General features: G+C 39.5%; 1 protein-coding gene and 1 long non-coding RNA gene across 4 annotated transcripts in view; one reads left to right on the top strand and one right to left on the bottom strand.

The window, feature by feature from the left end:
- Positions 1 to 24646, top strand: part of LOC122973523 (actin filament-associated protein 1-like) — a 90294-nt gene that overhangs the window by 1356 nt on the left and 64292 nt on the right. For all 3 annotated transcript variants that reach the window (XM_044341095.1, XM_044341097.1, XM_044341096.1), the window contains exons 2-3: positions 14939 to 15067; positions 19990 to 20072. In XM_044341095.1, coding sequence (XP_044197030.1) covers positions 14939 to 15067; positions 19990 to 20072 — 212 coding nt within the window. The remainder of the gene's footprint in view (positions 1 to 14938; positions 15068 to 19989; positions 20073 to 24646) is intronic.
- Positions 2827 to 10642, bottom strand: LOC122973524. The gene is made up of 2 exons (XR_006400061.1): positions 10386 to 10642; positions 2827 to 3262 (listed from the first exon to the last, which is right to left on the bottom strand). It is a non-coding gene; the product is annotated as an uncharacterized LOC122973524 (long non-coding RNA).

Here is a 24646-nt window from a genome sequence, read left to right as displayed (position 1 = left end):
AGGAGACAAGGAGGAGAGACTGGAGAGACAGTTGGCTGCTGACGGTGTCATTAGGGTTGTGGTCAATTGTCAAATGTCTATGTAGTATGAACTTCATGCCAAACTCCATTCAATCATCTGGCAATTTAATGTGGGTTTACTTACTGCAAAAATGCGTGCCTCCATAAATGTGAAGCAAGAACTTTTGCGACTTTTGTCTTCAGGAGTTGAGACCTTGACCTTTTTAGGTGTAGCTCAGGCTGCTCGTTGCTGTGATCTGCCACAGTGGAATTGAGTGGAATGATCACAGGATTAACAGGAGAGCTACGTAAACTTGACTGGAATGAATAGACCTCCTGCTTAATGAATTATATGTAGGCCACATTGAAGAGTAGATGTTTTATTAAATAGCTTGGAATGAGACTTTCTCTGCGACAAAATGACAGAAACAGCAGCATCTTTTGACACAATAGAGCAGAATTCCCCTCTATCTTCATTGACCCTCCCTATGTGAAAATTATTTTTTTCTCTCTCTTTATGTTTTTCAAGTTGTCACAATCTTGCTGTTAACCCTATTATGCAGCAACTCACTTTAAAAGAGCACATAGAGGATGTTAACATTAGCTTTTTTAGCTGTTATTTGATCATTCAGTTCTTGTGACATTGCTCACTGTTGTGAGAATGTAAATGAATCCTTTGTTTTCTAGCAATGTGACTTAAAAAACTAGTCTGGTTTTCATTACCTCATTGTTGCTAGACAACAGATCCAGATACATCAACAACACATATTATTTTGCAGGCTTCAGAAAAAAAAACAGATGAGGATGGTTCTTAAACATTATTGTCAGTATTACTAAGAAAGACTTCCTCTAGCTAGCTTCTGAGCTGAAGCTACACTCTTTTCAGTACAGCTTCATTTAACCTGCAGGGGATAAACATGAGGTTTTGTCCATGTCTGCATACGGCCTAGATTTGAATTTATACAAACTCTGACACTGCACTTACAACATTAATACTGTTTAGACTTAAATTTTAATGACACAAGGTAAACTGATAAATAGTGTCAAAGCTATGTATATTACATATGGAACAGTTTTTTTTTTTAATTTTTGTAATGAGGTTATAGTTCATTCACCTATCAACAAAAGCTCTATTAACAGAAGTAATTTAAAGTATTACTTTTCACCCACTTTGCTTATTTTCTATCAGATTTCTCAGCTCAACTAAAGCTGCCACAGTGCCTAGTCAGATATTACACAGTCCAGGTCAACATTGGGGTAACTCTGCACAGCAGCCAGAGGTTTCCTAACATGATCCTGGAATGACAACACAAATGCTCCATATCTCTAATTTCTCCTGCTTGTAGCAGTGAATGGAGTCCTACAATAACAGGACCTCTGCTGGCAGCTGCAGGGTATCAGGTAGCCCGGCGGCGCTTCTCTGCCCGGCATTTGGTGAGGTTCTGACAGACATCCATTGTGTAGAAGGGGTTGTAATCACAACTCGGTGGCGCATGAGAGTGTAGCAGATCATGTTTTGGTTTGGGATTTGGATGAAGGTTTAACCAATGTGAGTTTAAGACAACCAATATGATGGTATGTAGTGGATGGTAAACACAGCTAGTTTACCCAGTTTCCCGATGCTTTTGGCCAACATATTTTCTAAGAGATACAGTTATAGGAGGCAGGAGAGGGGTTTTTCGGGGAAAAGCCATTACTTAGTGCTTAACTCAGTTTTTATTGTATATTGGTGGTAGCTCTCCTTGTAGTGATCAAGGCTTGAAGTTACAGTTTTAAGAGGCCTTCTACTCACTGCCTGTTACTGCTGATGCCAGTGTTTTAGAGTTTGAAGCAGTAATCACAACATATCATTTTATCATTTCCATGCCCAAAAATAGCAACTGAATGCCCATGAATTCATGCCTTGCAGGCTAAAAACAACCAGAAGCATTTATCGGACACATTTTAACCAAAGCTGACAATAATAATGCTAACAATTGTTCTGATCCAGTTAAAATGTCAGTTCAGATTAAAGCCTTCATGTAGACAAAGTATCACATATACAATAAATATATAATCAAAGTGTAGCCTATCCATCATACTTGAACAGAGGTGCATAATACTGACTTATTTGATATATACACTCACCAGCTACTTCATTAGGTACACCTGTGCGATCTAATGTATATTTTGTCTGCTCAATTAAGATACATGAGGAGAGCAAAATATTAGGAACACTTTTCAATATAATGCACTCCAGTACACCATCACCCACTACAACCTCAATAATAAATATAAAGTAGAATTATCACTTTTCTCACAATGTCAACAAAAACTGAAAATTTATAAGTTTTGTAATTGTAGAATTTATGGCAGAGTTGTTTCATTGGATGCATTAGATTGCACAGGTGTACCTAATGAAGTGGCTGGTGAGTGTATGTGATACATTTTTAGTGCATGTGGGCCCTGAAGCACTGTTAAGATTGTTTGCAGTTGGTCAACAGTACAAATTTACATGTCAAAAAGTTTAACAAAGTTGATTTCTACAAGAAAGGTCCACTCACCTCCTGAGCAAATCCATATCATATCTGTGATTCCATTGAAGTGATTGAGATCCAAAATTTTGCTGAACAAATACTGGTGTAACCATGCCCTAAGAGGGGCAATGTGTAGTGGTCTATTAGACCCTGGTTTGCATTTCTCTCCTTGTTGAATCGCACTGAGGGTTGATTTGGAGGAACCACAGCAAGCTACTTTGGCAGAGTCAAGGGTCCCTTTCAGCAAGTCCTTGTTCAAGAACTCTCCCACTTACGGGGTGCAATGTTTTGGGGGCAAAAATGCACAAGTGTTAAAGTGTTTATTGCCATTTATTATTGCAGCTTTCCTCACGGAAACCCTGAGTCTATGAGCAATTAATTGGGGTGTGTGTGATGTGGGCAGAATGGGTACATGGTGTCACCGTTCTGGCCCACTTGGCCCATTTGGTTCTGCTTTAGAGTTGGGGGTCGCTTTTGCTCCCCGCCCCTTTCAGAAGGCCCGTGCACCCAATGATGATTGAAGTTTAAAAGCTTTCATGTGTCAGATGCAGGAGCCCCTCCTTTTTGGTGGTGGGGGGAAGACGTATCCCAGAAGTGGAGAGGAGAGATGAGGAGAAATGAGTTTGTAATCTCTCCCTCCTTCCCTCCAAAGCCGGTCTGTCAGTAAGCTGGCATGCGGGAACAGAGACTTTAATTTCGGGCTGACTAATCATAGCCATCCCGGTCTTCCCCTGTGTCAGTATCCATCTGGAAAAACACGAGAAGGATGGGGATCTTGGGCCAAACTCGAGCACAATTCAGAAGATCCTGATGCATGCCAAATAGCACAGTTTCATATGGCTTAAACACTACTGGCAACCGGCCTACTGATTTAACATCATCAACCAAGCATTTACCTTTGGACTCCTGCCTCAAAATCTAAAACTAACAGTTGAAACAGTCCTATTTAGTCTTGGCATTGATGGTTACCCTGGTAATTTGGGTCCATTAAGAGGGGATCATTCCTGATGAGCCTCACCAGGCGTCTTTAATAGGCTTATTGTTGTAATAGGATGAGCCTGTTAGCTTGTTAGCTTGTCTGTCTGTCTTGGACAAAGCTTTAAGGATTACAAGACCAAAGCTACATTGGTGGCGTGCCATGATGGAGGGGGGTTGTAGTGTAGCCAATGCAGTGGGGCTGATATGGAGTGTGTGGGGGGTTCACACAGCTTAAGGGAGGTATTCTTGTAGAGACAACAACAACAACAAAGGAAGGGCTGAGGAATAAGTTTGGACAAATGGATGCTCTTGTGAGCACATAATGTTTGCATATGTATTCCATGTGTTTACATGAGTGATGTTTAGATCTGCCTGTCTAGCCACTGTCATTTAGCCACATGCTTACGCTCACACAGATGCCCATATGGGTGTGTCTGGTGCCGGGGGATGCGCAGTGGTCTGGTACTGTAGGCAGGATATAATGGGGTTGATAGATGAAAAGGCTTGGAGCTGTCAGTCACATTTAGGACTCTTTGAGCATTTAAAACTAAGATGGTACTGGCATGAGACCAGAAGAGTGTTCAGTCAGTTATATTCTGTCAGAGGGAAGATTGTCACATCCCTACTGTTCTTGGGCTTTGCCATGGGTGTATACCTTTCATAGACCAGGGTTATATGTATTGCTTTTATTTATTTTTATTTGAATAGACAATTTATCTGATTTTTGTTGGTGTTGGTTGTTGCTATCCCTCATAATGATCTCAGTGCTGGCGATTAAGTAACTTTCCAAGATTTGGCAACTTTTAAGGCCCCCTTTTGTGACTTTTTGGGCAAATATTAGTTTTCTTTTGAAGAGAGCTTCCTTGGCATTATGTATTGACTGTACTGACACATTTTCATATGCATGTCACGGTACACGGTAACATTAATGCAAATTAGCCCATGACATCATCTAGCAACCTTTACTAAATTTTCTGAGTAGGGTTTACTTTCCATTGGAAAAAGTTATCATGCATGATACATTTGTTCCCATCTTATAAACTCAGTTTGATGGTTTCACGATGAAATCATTCCATGTTTGTATATAAATGGCAACAAAAACTGATGTTGCACTGCTAAATCTGGTGCCAAGTTTGGACTTGTAAGTAAACTTAATTTATGCAGCAGTTTTTGAAAGAGTAATTCATGGCTTCATCTAACCATTATTTTCATTGTCAATTTGAAAAAAATGCATCCAAGAGTCCTAGCCCTATGTCTTCTAATTTTTTATTTGTCCAACAGTCTAAAACTCAAATGTATTCAATTTACAACAATATCAACGCCAAAAAAGCGACAAGTCAAAATTTTTTTCTGTTCATTGTCTAATCGGTAATTGACTAGATGTGCTTTATGAATGGAAGAAAAAAAGGAAAGGAAAAAGAAAGTATAGTGTCAGTGTAGTTGAACAGATTCATATCAGGGATGCACCAATCTGACTTTATAACTCCCAATTCTGATATCTCACCTCAGGGTACCTGCAGAAACCAATTACTGATCCAATAAGAGGGCTTTCTTTTACCCAAATTAAAAATCTGAATACCACATGCTCTGATTGGGAAAAAATTTATGCAAGGTAATATGAAGTCAGGGATTTTTGTGGTGCTAAAAAGTGAATCCATGGCCAGCCACCTACCATCTGACACTGATGAACAAACTGTATTTGGCCTGGATCAGTCAATACCAAATCTGCTCTGTAAGGTCAGTATCGGCCTGTAACCTGTCTTGCATAACAGATCAGTGCTTTCGCAGTCTGTGATATCTCGGGTGTCCTGCTCAATTCTTGGTTGTGTTTGTGTGTCATCTGTGGCTAAATGAATGATTCCATGAAGGCTTTGTAAGTTTACACATTCTATAACCTCACTCATCAAAAAGTTCTGTGCAATATGACATTCATTTCTCACACCCAGGCAGCCACAATTGCCAGTTTTAATCAAGGAAACCACATGTCCTATATTCCCACCAGAGGATAGAATCTCAAAGCTGGAGCCTCTATATACTTCCATTCCATCTCTTAACCCCCTCTGTCCTTCTACTTGGCCTGTGGTTTAAAGCTGAGCACCCTCTAATTATCTTTTTAAAAGAGATACCTAAGGGAGCATCATCACTCTCCCCAAACACTGTCTTCTGTAAACCTCCATCAGCACTGCCCTATCCCTCCATCTCTAATCTTTTCCTCTACCCCCTTCCTTCAGATCAGGGTTTTGCAGATGTGTATTTGTGGTCGGGGAAACATCTGCTCGTACGGTAAACCACCTGTACTGTTCGATAGCAATCATCCCCGCTCTGTGATGTTCACTTGGCATGTTCAATGGAACGAAGAAAACACGCAAACCTCATAATTACAGACCTGAGAAATGGGGAGAGAGCGAGACAGCTTGTCTTTCATCATAAACTAATGCAGCGTCGCCCGTCCTCTGATCTGTTCATAACTTTCCCTCTCTCTTGGTGTTGATCCAAGTCGAGGCTTTGCAAACCTTTTATGAAACATTTATGACTCGTAATATTGCATGACTTTCACAGCTTTTCACCAGCAGTTCAGACCAGAAGGTACCAGCACATAAGACGTTTTTGCCATTGCAGGAATAGAATTTATATACAAGGGGAATAATGCGATTTTTTAAAATGAAGAAACCTTTGAAATGATGCAAAAAGCGATTGAGATGCTTTTGTGTCATTATTAAAAAGCAAACAAGGTGCAGCTTCCATTATGAAAAACTTTCAGCCATGAAGGATATTTTCATTGAGCTATCCAGTGAATTTTAAGTGAACGTTTGAAGTGTTATTAAGAATAAAATGTGAATAAGTTGGTTCCATCACCTCAAAATTATGTTTTTTAATAATCTTAATCCATTCATCAATAAAGACCCTTTTCCATTTCAAGTTACTTAAGCTGACCTTCGGTGATTTGAGAAATATTATCACAAAACAATTACTTACAGCGAAGCCAAAGAATGTTTAAATGTGAATAGTCTTAAAAATCAGAATGGTATTGATTTGATCAGTTTGTTAGTCGATGAAATGTCAAAAACTCCCAGGTTCTGAGAACCTAAGACAATGTCTTCATTGTCTTGTTTTGTCCAACCAACAGGCCAAAACCCAACAATATTCAGTGGATACAACAGTCTCACCGCAAGGTACATTTAGTAGCTGTTGTGGAGCTCTCGATCATATCACACAGTCTTCATCAGATGATTAAATGTGTGCAGTTGTCAGTGAATTCCAGATGCTCAAATTTCCATTCTTTTGGAAGACTTTAAGAACTTGTCATTCATATTAGCTTATATAAAATAGAGGTTGCTTGATTAAACAACTTAAACATAGATTATCCAAAAGGTTGCTGATTCATTTTTTGTTGATCACTTAATCAACTAATTGTTTGAGCTCTAGATTGGATATTTGGGGAGTATAGACTTGATTTCTCAGGCTAAATAGTTAGGAAGTAGAGCCTCTTTGGGTGTTTTTCAGCTGATATTCATTAGCTTTGGTGTGAAATACCATAATTTGCAAATGCTACTATATGCTAATATTTGTTTAATACTGGAAACTTAAGATGCTTTCAACGATAAATCTGTGTGTGTGTGTGTGTGTGTGTGTGTGAGTGTGAAAGTGCTTATCTGTTGCCCAAATTAAGCTTTCCAGTGATGCCCTGCTGTGTTTCAGTGGCTCATTGGGGGCAGTAACCATGACGATGCCAGACCATAAACCAACCCCAATTAACAGCAACCACTGTCTTACTGTAACACTCAGCCCACAAGTTAAGTTTCCCAAAACCACAGAGAGTACACACTGAAGATGATTTGGCGGTTGGCTCATTAAATGGTTTGGCCTTCTCATGCATCTGTTGGCTACGTCAGCAAGCCTGGGGGAGGGATCTGTCACCTGCAGCCATGAAGCACACCAGGTGCTACATCTTACAAATGGAAAAAAAAAGTGTTGGTCCATCCTCATCCTATTTTGCCAATAGAAGTACCCAGAATGCATAGCTAGAAACAGCAGAAAGCTTTCAGTTTGAGCTGCCATGGCGTGCACCAGGGACAACATGCCATCTGCTGATCCTTCTTTAGATGTGGATTTAGAGATGTTTTGTAGCTTTACTGTAACAAATGGGGCTCTCTAATTAGAATCCAAAAATAGCCATCTGAAGTCAAGTAGTCCGGTAGCCAAGCTTGTTTGTATGAAAACTACTGAGGAGAGCTCCAGGAGTCTGAGATGATTTTAATGTGTTTGGCGTCTCAGCCAGATTAACTTGATTTTGGGGGGTTTTAAGGTTTTTAATCTTAGTTTAATCTTAGTCGAACACTTTGCTTGTTGGGTGGTCACATTAATTTGAAATTTGAACTGTTGTTCACAAAAATTCTGTGTGTACGTGCAAGACGACATGCTTTATACTCTTGCAGGGAGCACTGGCAAAATTCACTCTAAACTATTGCATGCCCTGCTGCCCTTTGTTAACGCCAAATGGAGGGAAATAGTGATCAACTGATAATCACAACACCAAACCATCTGCGAAGTAACAACTTTTGGATTTGATACCATAGATCATGAGTGAAAGTGAGGCTGCTTGCTGACTTTGTGAAATGCAACTGCCGCACTGAAACGGCACAATGACAGCAGATCTGAAGTCATCTGAAGTCAACAACGCCAATTCTGCAATGTAGTCTATGGTTGAATTACATGAAAATGTTACAGATGTTAAATGGTGTGATTTACCTCAATCCCTCTTGTGTCACTATATAACAGGCCGATTACTTGGCCTCCAGTGTTGTTGCTTCAATGCATAGAAAAATGAATACTGTTGATAGTATTGAGGTGTGAATGAGTATATACACCAACAACATGAAAGAAACTAACATTCTAATGTACACAGATGTTAGGCACTGTAATAGTGAATCTTTTCTCATTTCAAGTATAATGAGGGCTGCATTTAAGAAATGTGCATCTAAAAATAAAGTGGATTGATCATACTGGGCTCTTAGATCGTTTATTTTCTGTGGCTACAGTTTGGATCGTTTGAGTGGGTATATTTGCTCAAAGGATTTTTGCTTATATGAGACATACTGGTTTTGAACTGCCTGTGGGAAGTAGCCTAAGATTATGTCCGTTCTTGATAAACAGCTGCGTTTTTGCTGTCAACTTTTCTCTTTTTAGAGCACGCCATGTGAATAAAAAAACTTTTCTCAAGCTGAGCTGATACTAAAAGGTGAAACAATGAGAAAAGAACGTTGTATTGCTATCATTCACAGGCTTTCTCTCACTCAAAGAAAGTTTTCCACCGCTGTCTCTCTGTTGCTAGCGTCATGCTTTTTTAAAATGAGTCAGGAAACCCGCAACAAAGCCTAACTTTTGATGTTATCAAACGAAGAGAGATGTTGTCCCCTCGTCTCTCTCATGGCAGGGTTGTACAGCTCTGATCATGACATGCAGTCGCAGAGCCCAGAAGCCCCGCCCCCTGTTGCAGAGTGGAGCGGCTCGCTGATTGCTTGTTTATTAGAAATTTATAAATACTGAATGTGCCGCGTGTCTAAATGGCACCAACGCTGCACTCCCTTGGGTCCTCAGCACTATACCTGCCAAGTGTGAAGTCGTTAAGATGAAGTGTTGTCGAGATACACGAAGGACACACATACATACATACATACATTCAGACAGACATACAGACAGAGATTCCTTCCGTTATAGTTAGATGGGATCTGACCATTGTTCATTTTTTTGGCATCATGAGCTTGTAGTCCTGGCCAAGACTCAGAGACCTTTATGATGTTTATAAATCCTTGCCTTTCCAAGTAAACTGACTAAGCGCCCATGATGATTTACCAGAGCGGCATGGCTTCATGATGATGATGGTTTGTAATTAGAATGAGTGAGACACATTTTCTCAAGGGAAAAACCACTATCTTAACTCAGTGAGAGAAACTGGATTTACTTTTATGGTGTGTTTGTGACTGCAGAACTACTGATATTTGATGCTCAAGTTATGACGTAAAGTCTTGAGTGTGTGTGGAGGCAGATCCTGACCTGAAAGCTTGTCAAATGCTTAGACTAAACACATCCCTGAAGTGTTAAAGATAATGTTAGTAACAAGAAACAGACACCTGAAACACACACACACACACACACAGAGTAGGATAGCGTCTGTCAGTGTGCTGTCAATCACAACAGCTGTATTCTGGGAAGAGGGCAGAAATCCCTCCTCCCTCTAACCTGGCTAAGCATTTTTGCGCCGACAACAACAAGTTTGCAACGGAGCCGCAGGGTCTCAAGTTCTCTGTGAGACCCAAACATGACCCCGTTGCCTCACACACACACACACAAACACACACACACACACACACACACCTCACCCAGGAAAACCCCCTTTGTTCTGAGCTCCGGGAAGTGTGAATACCTCGCAGTGAAAACATCTTTCTGACGTGTCTAGGTGTTTTTAGTGGGTTTTTGTTTCTGTGTGTGTGGGAGTGGAGGGATTAATTGCTTTTTTGGGAAAGCGCTCCTATCATTTGTTATGCAAGCCGAGTGTTGACACGGCACATGTGTTTAGTAGCAAATTATCCTGCTATGAAAAAATGGCTATGCAATATCCAAACTATGCAGTACATGCACAAATGCATGCAAGGAATAGCTGATTTATGCTGGGAAATGAACTGAGGTGGAAAGATGGATCGAGAGACAACAAGAAAGAGCAAGTTGGGAGTTAAGAATTGTCAAGGAGAGAGGGAAGGAATGGAGAAAATGGAAGTGAAAGAGGGAATTGAATGACAGACGGAGAAAGAAAGAAAGAAAGAAAGAAAGTAGTGAGTTTTTGAAGAAAGGGCGTGGGCGGTTTGTTTGCACGATGAGGTATTTTTCTGCTCACCCTCGGGCCTTGTTTGAGGGTGGTCCATCTCGCTTCGTGCCACTTCATTTTCCCTCGCCGTCTTTGGTGATCTGGAGAGCTCGCTTTAGAATTTAATGACATATACACACACACACACACAGAGGGTTAGCTTTTTGACCACCCCAGTGGAGGTAAAGTATTGCGCAGGTTGCAGAAAGTTCTATGAAACAGTAAATGGAGCAGTAAAGAGTGCCTGGCTGTTCTCAGTGTAGTATTAAAACAGGCAAGGCATGGTGAAAGTGAAACCAGGGTGTTCAGCTTTACAGTGGGGATGCTGGTGCTCCTCCACTTTAAGGAATCATCCTACTTTAAATACAGACTGACAGCTTGGTTGACGTGATTGATGATGCTTTCCATTTGACCATGAAGGGAAATTTAAAGATGCATCCAAAGCCTGTGAGTTCTCTTAGTGTTGCTGCTATTACAGGCGATCCTGTCTGAAAAATGTAGGTTTACTTAACGACCCTTTGAAGGATAAGTCTGGTTTATAACAACTTGGGTGTTATTTTGTCATTTTTACAATCATTCCTAAAGGTATTAGTAGTAACTAGAGTTGGGTGACTTCACTTGAATATCTCTGGATGTGTTCAGCTATTGTAAGCATGCGGTAAGATGTGCTTTTATTTGACAGATATTCCATTTTTGCTGCATTAGCCACCAATGAAATTACTTTATCAACGAGCTGTGTCTCAGTTTGCTATATCACAATATGCAGAATGTTGACATGGCAATATAAAGTTACATATATGATGAAAATGATGAGGATTTTATCAAAATCACCCAGTCAGATGGGGCAAGAAACACATGTTAAACCCGGGTTAGCCAAACTTCTTTAGAGAAGAGAAAACAAAGGTAGATTTATGGTAATGGTGGATACATTTATTACCCAAACTTTATAAACTGACTTCCTGGATCAGTTTCCCTATGCAAGGAGGTATTATTAGCAACCTTTCAGGTGTGCTCACTTTCAGTTTGACCTGCAAATACAGTGGTTTAGATCGTCAGGTTTGTTTTCAACCTGTTTGAGACAGGAAAAGGTCTTCTGCAAACTATCGCTGCAAAGTTGGAAGAAATATGACTGAATACTGTAGCAGTAAGATCTCCCTTCAGCCTCAGAGCAAAGTACACAAAAGTATGTGACGTGTCCACACTCATTGAGATCCAAATAACACCTTGTACATGTTACACACTCAAAAGTTTATATGTCTGACTTTGACGTTTTGTTGATTTATTGAGATGATGTTTCTCCACATCATATCAGCTTTTTCCTCCATATTTGCTTCTTTTAAATCTCTATTTGTCATCTCTGCATCTTTCACTCTCTTTGTCTCAATTCTGTTCTGTTGAGCTCTGCACCACCTTTCTCTCTCTCCTGGCTGGTTTACCTCTCTCTTTTTCTCGCCGCTCCCTCCCTCTCTCTCTCCCCTGTAGAATAATCAGATTATGTGAGGAATGTGTGAAAGCGGCTGTGTATTCAGCCTCTGAGCTGCTGTCCAATAGTCAGATCTCTCCTGCAGCTATGAAAATGAATTATGCTTGCTTGCATTGAAACCTATATAAATATCTCTTGGAGAATTCATCGTGTTTTCTTCTGTCATTCGCCAGCTTGCAGCAGCCTCACCTGTTGCTGGTTAGATACCTGTGTGATAGACTGTGTGATTTATGATCAGATTTGGAATTGGGAAGTGTTTTGAAGGAGATGTAAGAGGTATGCTGCGTCATCACAGATACTTGGCATAAAGTAGCAAGAACATCTAGTCCCTGCTGAAAAAGACTTGTTGGTACATTCTAATCCTTAACCTGATCATGTGGAGCGGGTGGTTAGTTTTGGAGCGCTGGGATGTTTAGCACTCAGGTCAGATCAGTACACCTCTTGTCCTTCTAGGCCAAATGTTGACTGAGCTGATTCATATAATTATGTAAAGAACTTAAACACATCACGGCTGGCTCGGCAGGTGGTGAGCGCTTCATATTCTGTGGGACTTTGCCGTCTGCAATGAATGAACCATCAACTATGTCTCATAATTTATAAACTGAGAATCTTTTTTCGACTAAGAAGTAAGATTTCTCTGACAATTCAAAGTCGCAGCACACTGCCCTCATCTCACAGCATGGCATCATTCGACATGCATCATTTTACGCCCATAGTACACACTGAACGCACCACGCAGTCAAGGTACCGTAGCCAGGACTTGCAGATGCGGGGTGCAAATATGATGGAATTCTTGCTTATGTGGAGCTGTATTAAATTCACTTTGGTCCTTTTGTAGCCTGTCAGGTGTAGTGAAGCGCTATTTAAGCCTCCCATTTTGAATGTCTGTGTGGTCAGGTGGTGTTTTTTCTGGTAGTTTTGTTATGTATTTTATCGTAAAGTTCAAGCGGATGTAAAAATTTGTAGTATTGGTGCACCGTGATAGCATACTGGTTAAGATACATGACACATAATCGCAATATCCGATTCTGGCAGTGCACTACCTATGTTTCCTGTCTCTGCAATTTACACTGTCTAATAAATTCACAAAAATGGCAAAACACACAAAAAGTGGTATAAATCTGCACTGCAGCAAAGTGTTGCTGGTAAGCTGTGTCTGGACTTCAACTGACAATTACTTTCATTATCGATCAATATGCTGATTGTTTTCTTAATTTATTGATCAGTCTTTTGGTCTAAATGGAAAAAATGTCCATTACGTTTTCCCAAAGCCCAAGACCAACAGTCCAAAAACAGAAGATATTTCATTTGCTATCACATAAGACAAATAGATGCAGTAAATCCTCACAGTTGAGAAGCTGGAACAAGGGACTATTTGCCATTTTTGCTTAAAAAAGTAATAGTTGTAGATAAATTATCAGTCGAATCCAGTGACTAATCAATGAATGGAGTAATCATTTTAGCTGTTTTGCCATATCAGACACAACAAGTTCCACATGACAGAATGTGGCCTTTATTCAGTCCAAGATTTGTTCAGAACTTGGCTTGGATAAATTCATTACAACAGATCTTCCCACTAATGCAAATATGGCAGAATCATTGAGACTGTCTAGAAGGATAAATCAAAATTATGGTTCAGAGCTATGACTCAAAAAAACTGAGGCATCATTTCAATTACAGCATAAGATTGGCCTTCTGTCAGAGCAACCATCCAGCCTGCAGAAGTGTCCTTAAGCATTGAACCACTTTCTGTCCCTGACCTCTAACTTTTCCCCCCGCCCAAACTCCCTCAACTCCAACAGTAAAATGTGTGTCATGTCAGTATGACCTGAAAAGAACCTAGAGCTTGACTCACCTTTTTCTGGGCAGATAAACTAAAATAAACATATTATCATTAACCCCACTTCCCCCCTTCAATCTGCAGCTGCTTTCCAGGACGATGTCATCGCCTTCGATACAATCAGATGTTTACAAAAAGCTTGAGTTGCACCAAATACAGGCCGGGAACCTCAGTTTGACAGAGGGGGCTTGTTATCTTAGTGCCTGTGCAGAGCATGGCAGCTCCGAGTCACGCTTCTAACCTCAATGAGATACCATCCTTATCACAACAAGCTCTCAGATATGAGTTTATGAATACTGCAGACACACATACCTCAGCTCCTTGCTATGTGTGGAGTAGGGGTGTGCCATTGCATTGTTCATGTTAATTGTTCTGAATTGTTGACGTAATGATGGTGGAGGAGTTAGTTCCAAAAAGGGGAGCGACTTCAGTAGTGTACAAACTTAAGAAATGAGAGATCATTTTTGTGTGGTTTTTACTGAATATTTGAAGGCAAACTGTTACGTTTAAGCTGACATATAAAACTATGACACTTATTTTGTTGCAATTGTATGTCAAGAATATCATTATCTCAGAAATACCCTGAAATATCATGATATGATTTAAGGGCCGTATCTCCTACCCCTAGTGTGGAGGCCATGGTGAATTTTCCACCAATGGCTATAAATCTGCTCTGAGACGTCCTGTCAGGTGGGTTGCCAGGTCTGTTTTCCATCTCACTACCTGGCTGCCCACTTATCTCTTATATAACTGTGTTTTGCTTTTGTTCAGTGTCTGTTTAATGTTGGATTACAGTGCAGAAATCCTTAGCTAAAACATACAGTACCATTTATTACAACTTTACAAAAGTTTTGTAGCTTTGCCCATCATTTCCACTGGTAATGATAACAGTGTACTGATCGAGTTTACTGCAGAGATTTGAAAAGCATTGATTATTTCTGTAAATTTCTGACTTGCTTAGGCCTCAAAAACATATTAGAACTTTGACTTAACTTGACTATGACTTTGACTTCATAGCCAAGACTTGAGTCTTGCTTGTAACTTGCAAAACAATGACTTTGTTGCTCTTCTGCTTCTGGTTTTACATCCAAATAAAGCGGTTTAGATCATCTGGATAAAGTGTTGGTTGGTTGGTTGGTTATTTAACAAGCTGTCTGACTGTGTTATGGGTTGCTATTAGTATTGTGTGCATGTCATGTAACAGATGTACTCAACATGTGCTGTGTCTAAAAATCCCTGATTGTATCACTTGTTCTGCAGCGATGGAGGAGCTGGTGTGTGAGCTTCGTCTGTTCCTGGACCTGCTGGACAGGGAATATCTGAGCGCCGGGGTCCGAGAGAAGAAGATGCACCTGTCCAACATCCTCCACAGAGTCCTCTCAGATAAAGGTGAGTTAATTATAACCTGTGTGCGCTGATGTTTTTGGTACTTTTTGAACTTTCATATGCAGAGAGGGTGAAGTAGTTTGGATTGGATTGTTATTGTAGATATTACTGGAATGACTTGTCATCAATTCTGAACTGTAAGTGGAGGTGTTCATACACCAGCATCCTTCTAAGGTTTGTCTAATTTTTCCTCATTAAACATCCTTTATCAAGCTGCCTTCACACTTAAAACATTTATTGTTAAGCCACATGCAAGTGATGACTTCATATCAGCGGTAGCTTTACCGTTTTACCGTTAGTATATTCTTGTTTTTTCAAAAAGATCTCCTCTAGACATGTTTTAAGATGTATATAAAGTACTTTACTTTGAATAATAATATATGTCTGATGTGGTTGTTCCACAAAAAAGTTCAATTATCTTATTAAAATATTTAATTTCAAAGGTTTAACTGCTAGACACAAGATGTCTCCTACTTCACTAAAAGAGTCTAAACTCAGTGTTTGTGCGCTGGAGGTTTAAAGTTTCGACATCACACTTCTGTAAGTTGAATATTGAACCATGATTGGCTTCCAAATTATTTGTGATGTCATAAATCATGCTCCTTAATCCCCCCCTTCAAATTGGATTTTCAATGAGCACGGAGAAACTTTCTACTTTCAGCTGATGAATGTGAAAACATCCTTCAAACTCTGCACACACATCATTCTGCACAGAGAAGGAAGGATGGGGTTATGGTGTGGTGGGGATGTCAGAGAGGAAAAGCTATTGCTGTCCATATTGATCCAGACCATCAGCAGCATCATGCCATCGCAGATTTCAGTTTCAAGCCCCTGCAGCTGGATGCTTTGAATAATCAGGTGCTTTATCTCCTCTGTCACCACCTCTTCTTTCTGGGCCCACACTCTTTCACGCTGGACCAACTCTCTGATGGTCTGCTCCTTTAAATTGAGTTCTTCTTTGAAGCACTTTGTCATCTTGAAGTGTTCCCTCACAGAGAGAGAGAGTGAGAGAGCTTCTTTTTGGATTCTCTCTGTTTAAAATGCTCCTGTTGGAAAAAGAGCTGTTTTCTGAAACTCACTTCCATCATGAAGAATTCCATTCTAAACAACTCCTCTTTCTTTCCTTTCACTGAGCTCCAGTTTCAAAGTCTCCTCCATCTTGGAAAGCTTCATTTTGAAAGTCTCTTCCCTCTCAGAGAGCTCACGTTTAAAGCTCTCCTCTCTCAGAGAGAGCTCTTTCTTGAAACTCTGCTTCATGTCCATGAGCTCCACATTGAAACTCCAACTCCTGCTGGTAGCTTTTCTCCAGAGCCTCATGTTTAGTTTCCCACTTGTCTTCACTCTGCTCAGCTTCCTCCCTCTCCTTTAGGAGGGCATCTGTCTGAGCATCCAGAGTTTTTCTGAGCTCTGTGACCAGAAGTTCTGACTTTGCCAGCTCCTCCTTCAGCCTGCTCATCTCAGAGATCTGATCTTCCTTCTCTTTAAGAGTTTCAAGAATCTTCTTGTGCTCAGCTTTCACATTTTTGATGATGGTATGCTTAGCAGCAGAATTCTTCCTTTACAGGCTTTTGTTTGCCAAAGCCAGTCTCTGTTGTTTTACTCTGAGGCGGTCCATCTCCTTTGTAAATGTTAATATTATTCGGCTAAACTCCTGTGTAAACAGACATGTAGCAGTGTCTCTGCGTCTCCTCCTCTACTGTCCAGTGTGATTGACTCTCTGGCTGACAGCGCTGTCAGCAACCGGCAGGAGAGACGCTCCACAGCGCATTTGGATTTTATAACTGAACTAATACACTGGATGCAAGCTTTTTATTTCTGTAACGTTTTCACATCACAAGTGATGAACAACAGCATTAAAACACGAGTCTTGCAGGAAAAACATGCGACTCATGTAGCTGTTATATCAGTTTAGTGTAGCGCTTGATTTGACTGTAACTACAGTAACCGGGCGGAGATAAACTTCTTGAATTTGCACCTAAAATGCTGTCAAAACCGCAGCCTCCATGATCATCGACTTGGAGGGAGGCAGAAAAAATGCACATGCACAGTTAAAGCACCCTGAATAAGCATCACTCTGACAAAACACTCAATGCAGAGTGAAAAACAAGAGACATCCACAGAGTGAAACAGATGACACAGCAGGGGGAGTTAACAGATAATTAGAATAGTATTAATTATCTTTCAAATGAAACATTCCAATATAAGAGTGGAAAGTATTGTTCTTGCAACTGCATTTACACCCTGCATTCTTTTTTTTTTGACTCAAATGTAGCTTAACCATGTCATGTGATATACTACTTCAGTACATTTTACCAGCAAATATTACTGGGACCACTACAGAAAATTGCAGAGGAACATTTAATATCCAGAAATTCAGATTACAGACAAAACTACTGACTATCCCTGTAACAAGCTGGCCACAGTTTCACACATGGACCATACACCATTCAGCCATGACTTTTGACCTGGTTCAATTCTTTTTCCATCTGTTGTTTTGGGGTGATGGAAGAAATCTCAGATACAAATATTTGAAAACCTGAAAAACTAAAATCAAATCTATTTCTATGTCTTGATTCAATGAGAGACAATTGTATTTGTTGAAGCTTCAGAAAAAATATGAATAAATTAAAGAAGATGAAGGGTCATATTTTCCTGAAATATGGTGCAGACTCCTCCTGGATGTGGGCTTTAGTAATGACCAATCACATAAGATAAATATAAATACATCACAGCACATATACTGACAGTCATAGAATGAAAATAAATAAAGCTGATGTGTTCTCATGTGGGCTGCAGCTGCTGGTAAAGATGCTGTAGCTTCTTTTGTGCAAACAATTAATATATGATAATTAATACATTTGAACTCTGTAGTTCTGTTTTGTTCTCATTTGTGCTTTTTAGTCTAAATGCAATAGATCCTTATTTATCCAACAGGAAAAAAATAAAATCCTCAAACAATATCCTTAAATAAATAAATCAATATAAAATTAGTTATGGAAATTTGCTGATTAGTGTTCATAAAAGCGTCCCACAGTCTGCACATATCAGTGTGTTTTTTTTTCTACACTGAATGAATTCATTTTTATAGGTTATTTTTCTAGTCATCTGCTCCCAGAGCAGCTGCTCTGAGCCTGTATTTGATCTCAGGTTAGGTTAGATACGGAAACTGCTCCTGATCAAGTTCTTACTGACATATAAATGTCTTACCTTTTTGGTTTTGAGTTCTCTTTTTGCCATTTCTAAGATGCTGTTGTTGAAATTCTTCAATTCTCAAGGTAACAAACTGAATGAAGATATTTGAAGTAGTTGATGATTTTTCTCCACTGAGGAGGAAACTTTCTCAGCTCCAGTGTTGAGTCCAAATGACTGGTTCTGGTTGTGGGAAACTTATATTGTGTGTATGTATTCTAGAATTCCTCATGGAATGTTAATGTTAATCTTTAATCCATCATAATGTAGCATTCTATTACTGTGTGATGTCAATCATGCAGCCAAAAAGCCTGAATCAGTTTTATTGATGAAGTTAGTGGTACTAAGATAAATGATCAGAGGTGAGAGAAACAACCCAGAGAATCACACAAAGTCAACAGGCTGTTCCTCTTGTCCTGCTGTTTGTCAGCATGTGCTCATGCTAATATCTGCTAAAAGCTACTCAGCTCTGTAACCACTGAATCTAAATTTCATCTGATTGTCTTCTCATATAATCTCTAATAATCTTGCTTTTAATTTGACAAGCTTACATTATTAATTTCTAGTTGACATTGTGGGTGTATGTGATGTGCTATTGTGTGTAGCTTTGTATTTTGCATGTGTCCTATGTGTTTTTTGCTTTGCACTGTTATGTTTTCATTGTAAAGGACTTTAATCAATTATTCTGACATCTTGCAATCTAAAGGAGTTTAGCTAATGTGTAGACCATGCTACCATCTAATGCACACGCTACTTTGTCCCTGCTTGACGATCCTACATATACATATATATAGATCCACAATTGATGTGAGCCCAGCCATGGCCAAGAAATCTCTCCAACATGGGGACATATTTGATTTCATTTAACTTGATTGTGAGTGGTAGCTTTCTAATAAAAGGTCATACATGTGGTATGCTATGTTTGAAACCCTGAACTATAAAACATTTACACTTAATAGTAATGTTGGGCAATTTCAAATGATACTATTCCTTTTAATTCATGTTGATAATAGAATAAAACCACAGCAAACCACCAGTAAGAGCAGCACCAGCTATTTTTCTTTGTCTTCCTTTTTTTCCACAACCTGTGTTTGGAATCAGCCTTCATTTGTTTGAAATGTGGAAGTTCAGAGCTGCCAATATTAAAATGAAATAATTGGATCAAATTCAAAAGTCATTCCATTTGAAATGAATTAAAATCATGACTGGATTCAAATGCAAATGTCCAGTTTGTAATTTAACTTCCTAGTTTAGGTTGCACATTGTCTGCCAGTGTGCAAAATTACATTTTTTTATTTTATCTTCATGGTCATTTGTGTTTCTGAATATTAAAATTAAAACAGTATTGTAAGTTTGTGAAAGCAATACTTCATGCACACTCAGATGGAAAATGAACTTCCATTTTGATGAAATTGCTTCATGCTAGTTTTGGCAGCCACTGACTTCCATAGAAAGAGATTGTGACCCGGCTTTTGTTTGAGCAGCAGCTTATATGAGCAAAAGTACATTTCTTAGATTGATAGAAATCATCCTGATGGTGAAGAGAGCAATAATATTTTTAATGTTAAAGGGCCCAAATGGATAAATGATAAGAGGCTGTGAGCAGGAACAGTAATAGTAAAGTTGACCTTTTCTCACTTTTGTCCAGTTACTGAAATTTGAAATATTTAATATTGCAAAGTTACTCCTAGTTCATGTTTCATGTTTCAACTTTCTCTCTCTTTCCTCCTCCCCAGAACCTTCATTCAAGTCAGAGATCCACAGCGGTCTGCCGGCTCCGCCTCAAATGCCCCTCCCTGAGATCCCTCACCCCTGGCTGGTAAGACCCTATGACCTTCGACCTTACAGCACCACATCCTGTGAAAGCTGAGGTTGTACAGCCAACAGGTTATTTTTACTTTCACGTTCAGGGTCAGTATTTGGACATCTGACTGAACAGAGTCGCCTGATGTTTCCAAATAGCAGTCAGCTCAGCGTCACTTTGTTTCCAGCTCTGCGTCTTGTCTGTTTCTTGCAAATTGTAGCTGATCTGAGCTGCTGTAGTGCCAAAATTCTGACAATTCTCAGGTGATGCAAAGTTTACTTGTTGTCATGGCAACACTGACAACGCTGGTGAGTCACTTGCAGGTCATATGGCTCTTTATTAGAGTCTTTTTCACAACATATCCTCATGGTACTGGTAAAATCTGATAAAAAAACTTCTTGGACTTTTTGGGTCCGTATTGGTCAGTATTGACCTTGGACGTAATAGTTGTTGTGTGTTACTTGCTGTTTTCAGGGCATCTCACAGTCTTCACAATGAGGATGAAGACTGTAAAGATGCAATTGAAAACTCTAGAAAGCTAGAAAGTAAACCATGAGTCATAATTATTCTTTCAAACCCTCTATTTTGCAAGTTTTAAAGAGAGACTTGCGTGACAACCACTGGGTTGGGTGATAAATTGAAGTCTTGTCAGACAGAAGGGAATGAACTAGGACTGGGTATTGTTATTGGTTTGATAATGACGCTGAATACCAGAGTTTTATATTGACACAAAATACTTTTTTTTTTCATTTAACAAAAGAAGCCAAAATTCTCAAATGTTAAATGTCTAAACAGTGGATTCATCAATTCGACTTAATCTCAAAACATAAATTCTGATATGTAAACTCAGAGCATCTGCTGATACTGAGAACCAGTCTGATAGCAACGCTCTCTTTTTCACAGTTCCCACGTTTGTGGCTGCATTTTTTTTCTACTTTTTCCTCACAAACCAAAACCGAAAAGATTGTTACATAGCGGACATGTAGTGTTTTGAAACTCCAGTTTCTGAAAATTCATCATTAACCTCTTCCACTTGTTTTTGTCATGAGTACTTTCACACAGGACATGATAATAATAACCCAATAACCCAATAACAATCCCATGACACAAGCAGCCATCCAAGTACCTATGAGATCATCTAAAATTCATTAAGTTATTATTTCAGTAAGAAACTGTCTGAAGAGTACAAATCTAAGCAACCATTTGTAGCAACTTTTAATACTTGTGCCATGGACACATTTCAATCAATACCAAATAAAACATATGAAGGTTTGATACCCCCAGCGCTAGAATGGAGAGCAATGTATCAGACATCCTCCATGTCAAATTAAAACACACCTCAGTGCTTTCTAGTCACATGAATGTCAGTTTTAATAATACAATGGGACATGGACGCCATGTGAGAGAGTGTTTTTACAGTCACTTGTAAAGCAGTAGGAAGGCTAGTCATGGCTTCAATATGTTTTCCTGTCTCACACTGTGCCTTGCATCACTTTGACAGTCAGTGAGGATTGTAATGTCTCTATTATAGCGACTGTGTGTGTGTAAGATATAGTGGGAGTGATATGAGAAGCATACGTGTGTAAAGGGAACCAGCATGAGGAATAATGGAGAGTGTGTGTGTGTGTGTGTGTGTGTGTGTCGTCAGTGTCGGAGCAGATGCCTCTGATGGAAAGCAGGTGGTTGTGATGCCTCGCAAAGCCTTCGCACCATAACAATAAGCCACAACACCTTGTTCTACATCCTCTCTCTCTCTCTCACATACACACACACACACACACACACACACACACTGAGGGTAAAATGCCTTACAGTGCAGTTTGTAATTAGAACCAGTCCACAGCCTCAGCCTCCTCCGGTGACCCCAGCGTGTGTCTGGAAATCACAGCCAAGGTTTTCCCGGAAAACTCTAGAAAACGAGAGAGGAGGAGTGATGTCTCACTGTCTCTCCTTTCAGTCTCCCTTCTCTGTCCTTGTACGTCCTCTTAGACATTTTTCCGTCTTGCAATTACACCAGCTTCTCAGAAAGTTAAAAAGTAAAGCTTGTGACCAGCCCTGTCAGCTGTTTTTCTTTGATGAACACAAACACAAGACAAACACTGGATTTTTTGTTTTACTTACTTGTGAAAGTTCTGTTCTTCAGTGTCAGTGACCAGAACAAAGACGTTCACTCAGCAAGAGAGACGATCATTTCTTTGACACCTGAGAATTGAAGTTATTTCTTGACCTTGGGAATATTGGGCCTCATTCACTAACATGTGTGTAGAAATGTTCTTACTTTGCCCTCAAAATAAGTGCGAACGCAAAATTACTGTCAGATTCATGACATGTGCACACCGGCCAATTTTGTTCTTACCATCATGCGTAGGTTAGTGAATCAGAATCATTCTAAATTGACAGGCTCGTGCCCGCTATTGGTAATTAGCATACTACCACACCCCCTTTTCTCTATATAAGGAAAGCTCTGTTGGAGTGGTGCAGCAGTGCAGAGAGGGCCGTGATGGTAAAAATGTAGAAAAACTTTCCTGCAAGTGAAACAATAGTTTAAGACGTAGAAGCCAGAAAAGGCAGATTTGGCTGGTAAACATGTCATTGATACAACCATTTGGAGCCCGATTGTGAATCCTGTAAACAGCCTGCATACCTGTTGCACCAAAACCACGCAGTACGCCCGAAACAACATGAAAAGTTGGTAAATGTGTAGATCTGTAGAATTGATCTGAATAAATCTCTACTACTGCACCAGGAGCGCATCTTGTTTTGCATGATGCACTCTCATAAATATTATAACAAATTCAGATGAGAACATATTGATGACTCCTGGATTTGTGCTTAAAATGTTCATATGCGTGGTTTAACTTCTTATTCTCTGATCACAAAGTTCCTAAATGAAATCAAAATGTTTCTAAATTTTGACTATTTTATTCAGGGAAAGTTCTTTCATGGTTACTTGTATTTAGTAATTTAATATTTGAAAAACAATTAAACATATTAAAGTCCCCCTCCACTTAAAAATGTGTTTTGATTATTGTTCCCTCACTATGATGTTTGATCTTCACTGTGCAGAATGATGTATGTGAAAAGTTTGTTTTCACATTCATCTGCAGAACTTTCTCTGTACTCACCTTAAATCTCAACAACGTGAATTTACGAGCAGAATTTTGTGACATCGCAACTAGTTTGGAAGCCAATCTTGGTCCAGTATGCAATTTACAGGAGTGTGATGTGGAAACTTGAAGCCTACAGTGTCTCAAGGGTAAAAGTCCAGATTTTCTCTCCCTGTTGCTCTTTTCTAGGTGATGTCATTGCGTCCTCAGTTTTCACAAAACGAAAATGGTAAACGTTATCATAAATAAAAGGGAATGATGGCCAGACAGACCCACAGTCAGGTTGTGAAGCTCCAAACCCACATAGAACAATAATGAAGACATCATACCCAACAGGGGAGGTAGACAACAATATGCAGTGGACACTGACTGGCTGTACAATTGTTCAAAATTAAAACGAAAAATGAAATAATGAAGATGAAGCTTTCTTTGGGGAGACATTGGGATGTTGCATCGGCAAAGAGGAGAAATTCAAACTTAGGTTGTCAGTTTTAGTTAATTTTTTGCTTTGCTTTGCTTTTGACAGACCGACATCCATTAGACGGTAACTAACCGATTCATTTTTAAGAAAAGATTTGATGTAGCTTTCATTTGTGACAGCTGTGCAGCAGTCAGTGGCCAGAGCTAACGTTAGCTTGACTGTTAGCTCAAGCTTATTCTCCTCAAAGTGTTTTTCAATGCGTTTAGTCACAGTAGCTGTCGATGGCATAACATACTTGAGTTTGCAGGCCGAAAATAAATAATAATACCAATATAAGGCGACCCTGATTATGAGACGACCCCCCCCCCCCCTTTCCAACAGCTGTTTATGGAAAAATAACATTACTATTTGAATATAACAAAAAAAAATTTCTCCGGCAGTTAGCATTTATAAGACTGCCTGTTTGTCTTTTTGAGCTCCTCATCATCTGTGACAGTGGTATTTGGCAGCTTGACATATTCGCAGTAGAGTCATCGGAAGATGCTTTGGACTTGTTTTCACTTATCATGAATTTCTTTCCTCTGTCGAAACACGTTACACGAGCCTTCAGAAACTCCTGCAGGTTAAAATGGACTAACCTCTGGCTGGCTGACTTTAACACACTCACTATAAACAGACTTTCAGGCACTCGCTAGCAACATTAATGCTACAAACAACCCAAAATGCAACACTCTGTGTAGAATTCAGTTTTACGCCAGTTCTTCCTCCATTCAAAAAGAATATGATGTTGTGAAAACATAATTGTCTAGCCATTAGTGGAGTGTCTTTGCAAATTAACCTATAGACCAACATGCGTAACTGGTAAAAAATATTATTAGCAGTTAACCGATTAACAGTTAACCATTGACATCCCTAATTCAAACATGATGGAGCCAACAATTCCAACAGTACAACATGTTAAGTGGAAATACAGCCTTATATAAAACGTTCTACAAGTAACATATGTGCAGGGTGTCCAGAATAACAGCAGTAAAGTACAATTCACATAAATACACTTGGAT

The sequence above is a fragment of the Thunnus albacares genome, chromosome 22, assembly GCF_914725855.1.
Source record: "Thunnus albacares chromosome 22, fThuAlb1.1, whole genome shotgun sequence".
In the NCBI taxonomy this organism is placed as follows: domain Eukaryota; kingdom Metazoa; phylum Chordata; class Actinopteri; order Scombriformes; family Scombridae; genus Thunnus; species Thunnus albacares.
This window is presented reverse-complemented; position numbering and strand designations above follow the sequence as displayed.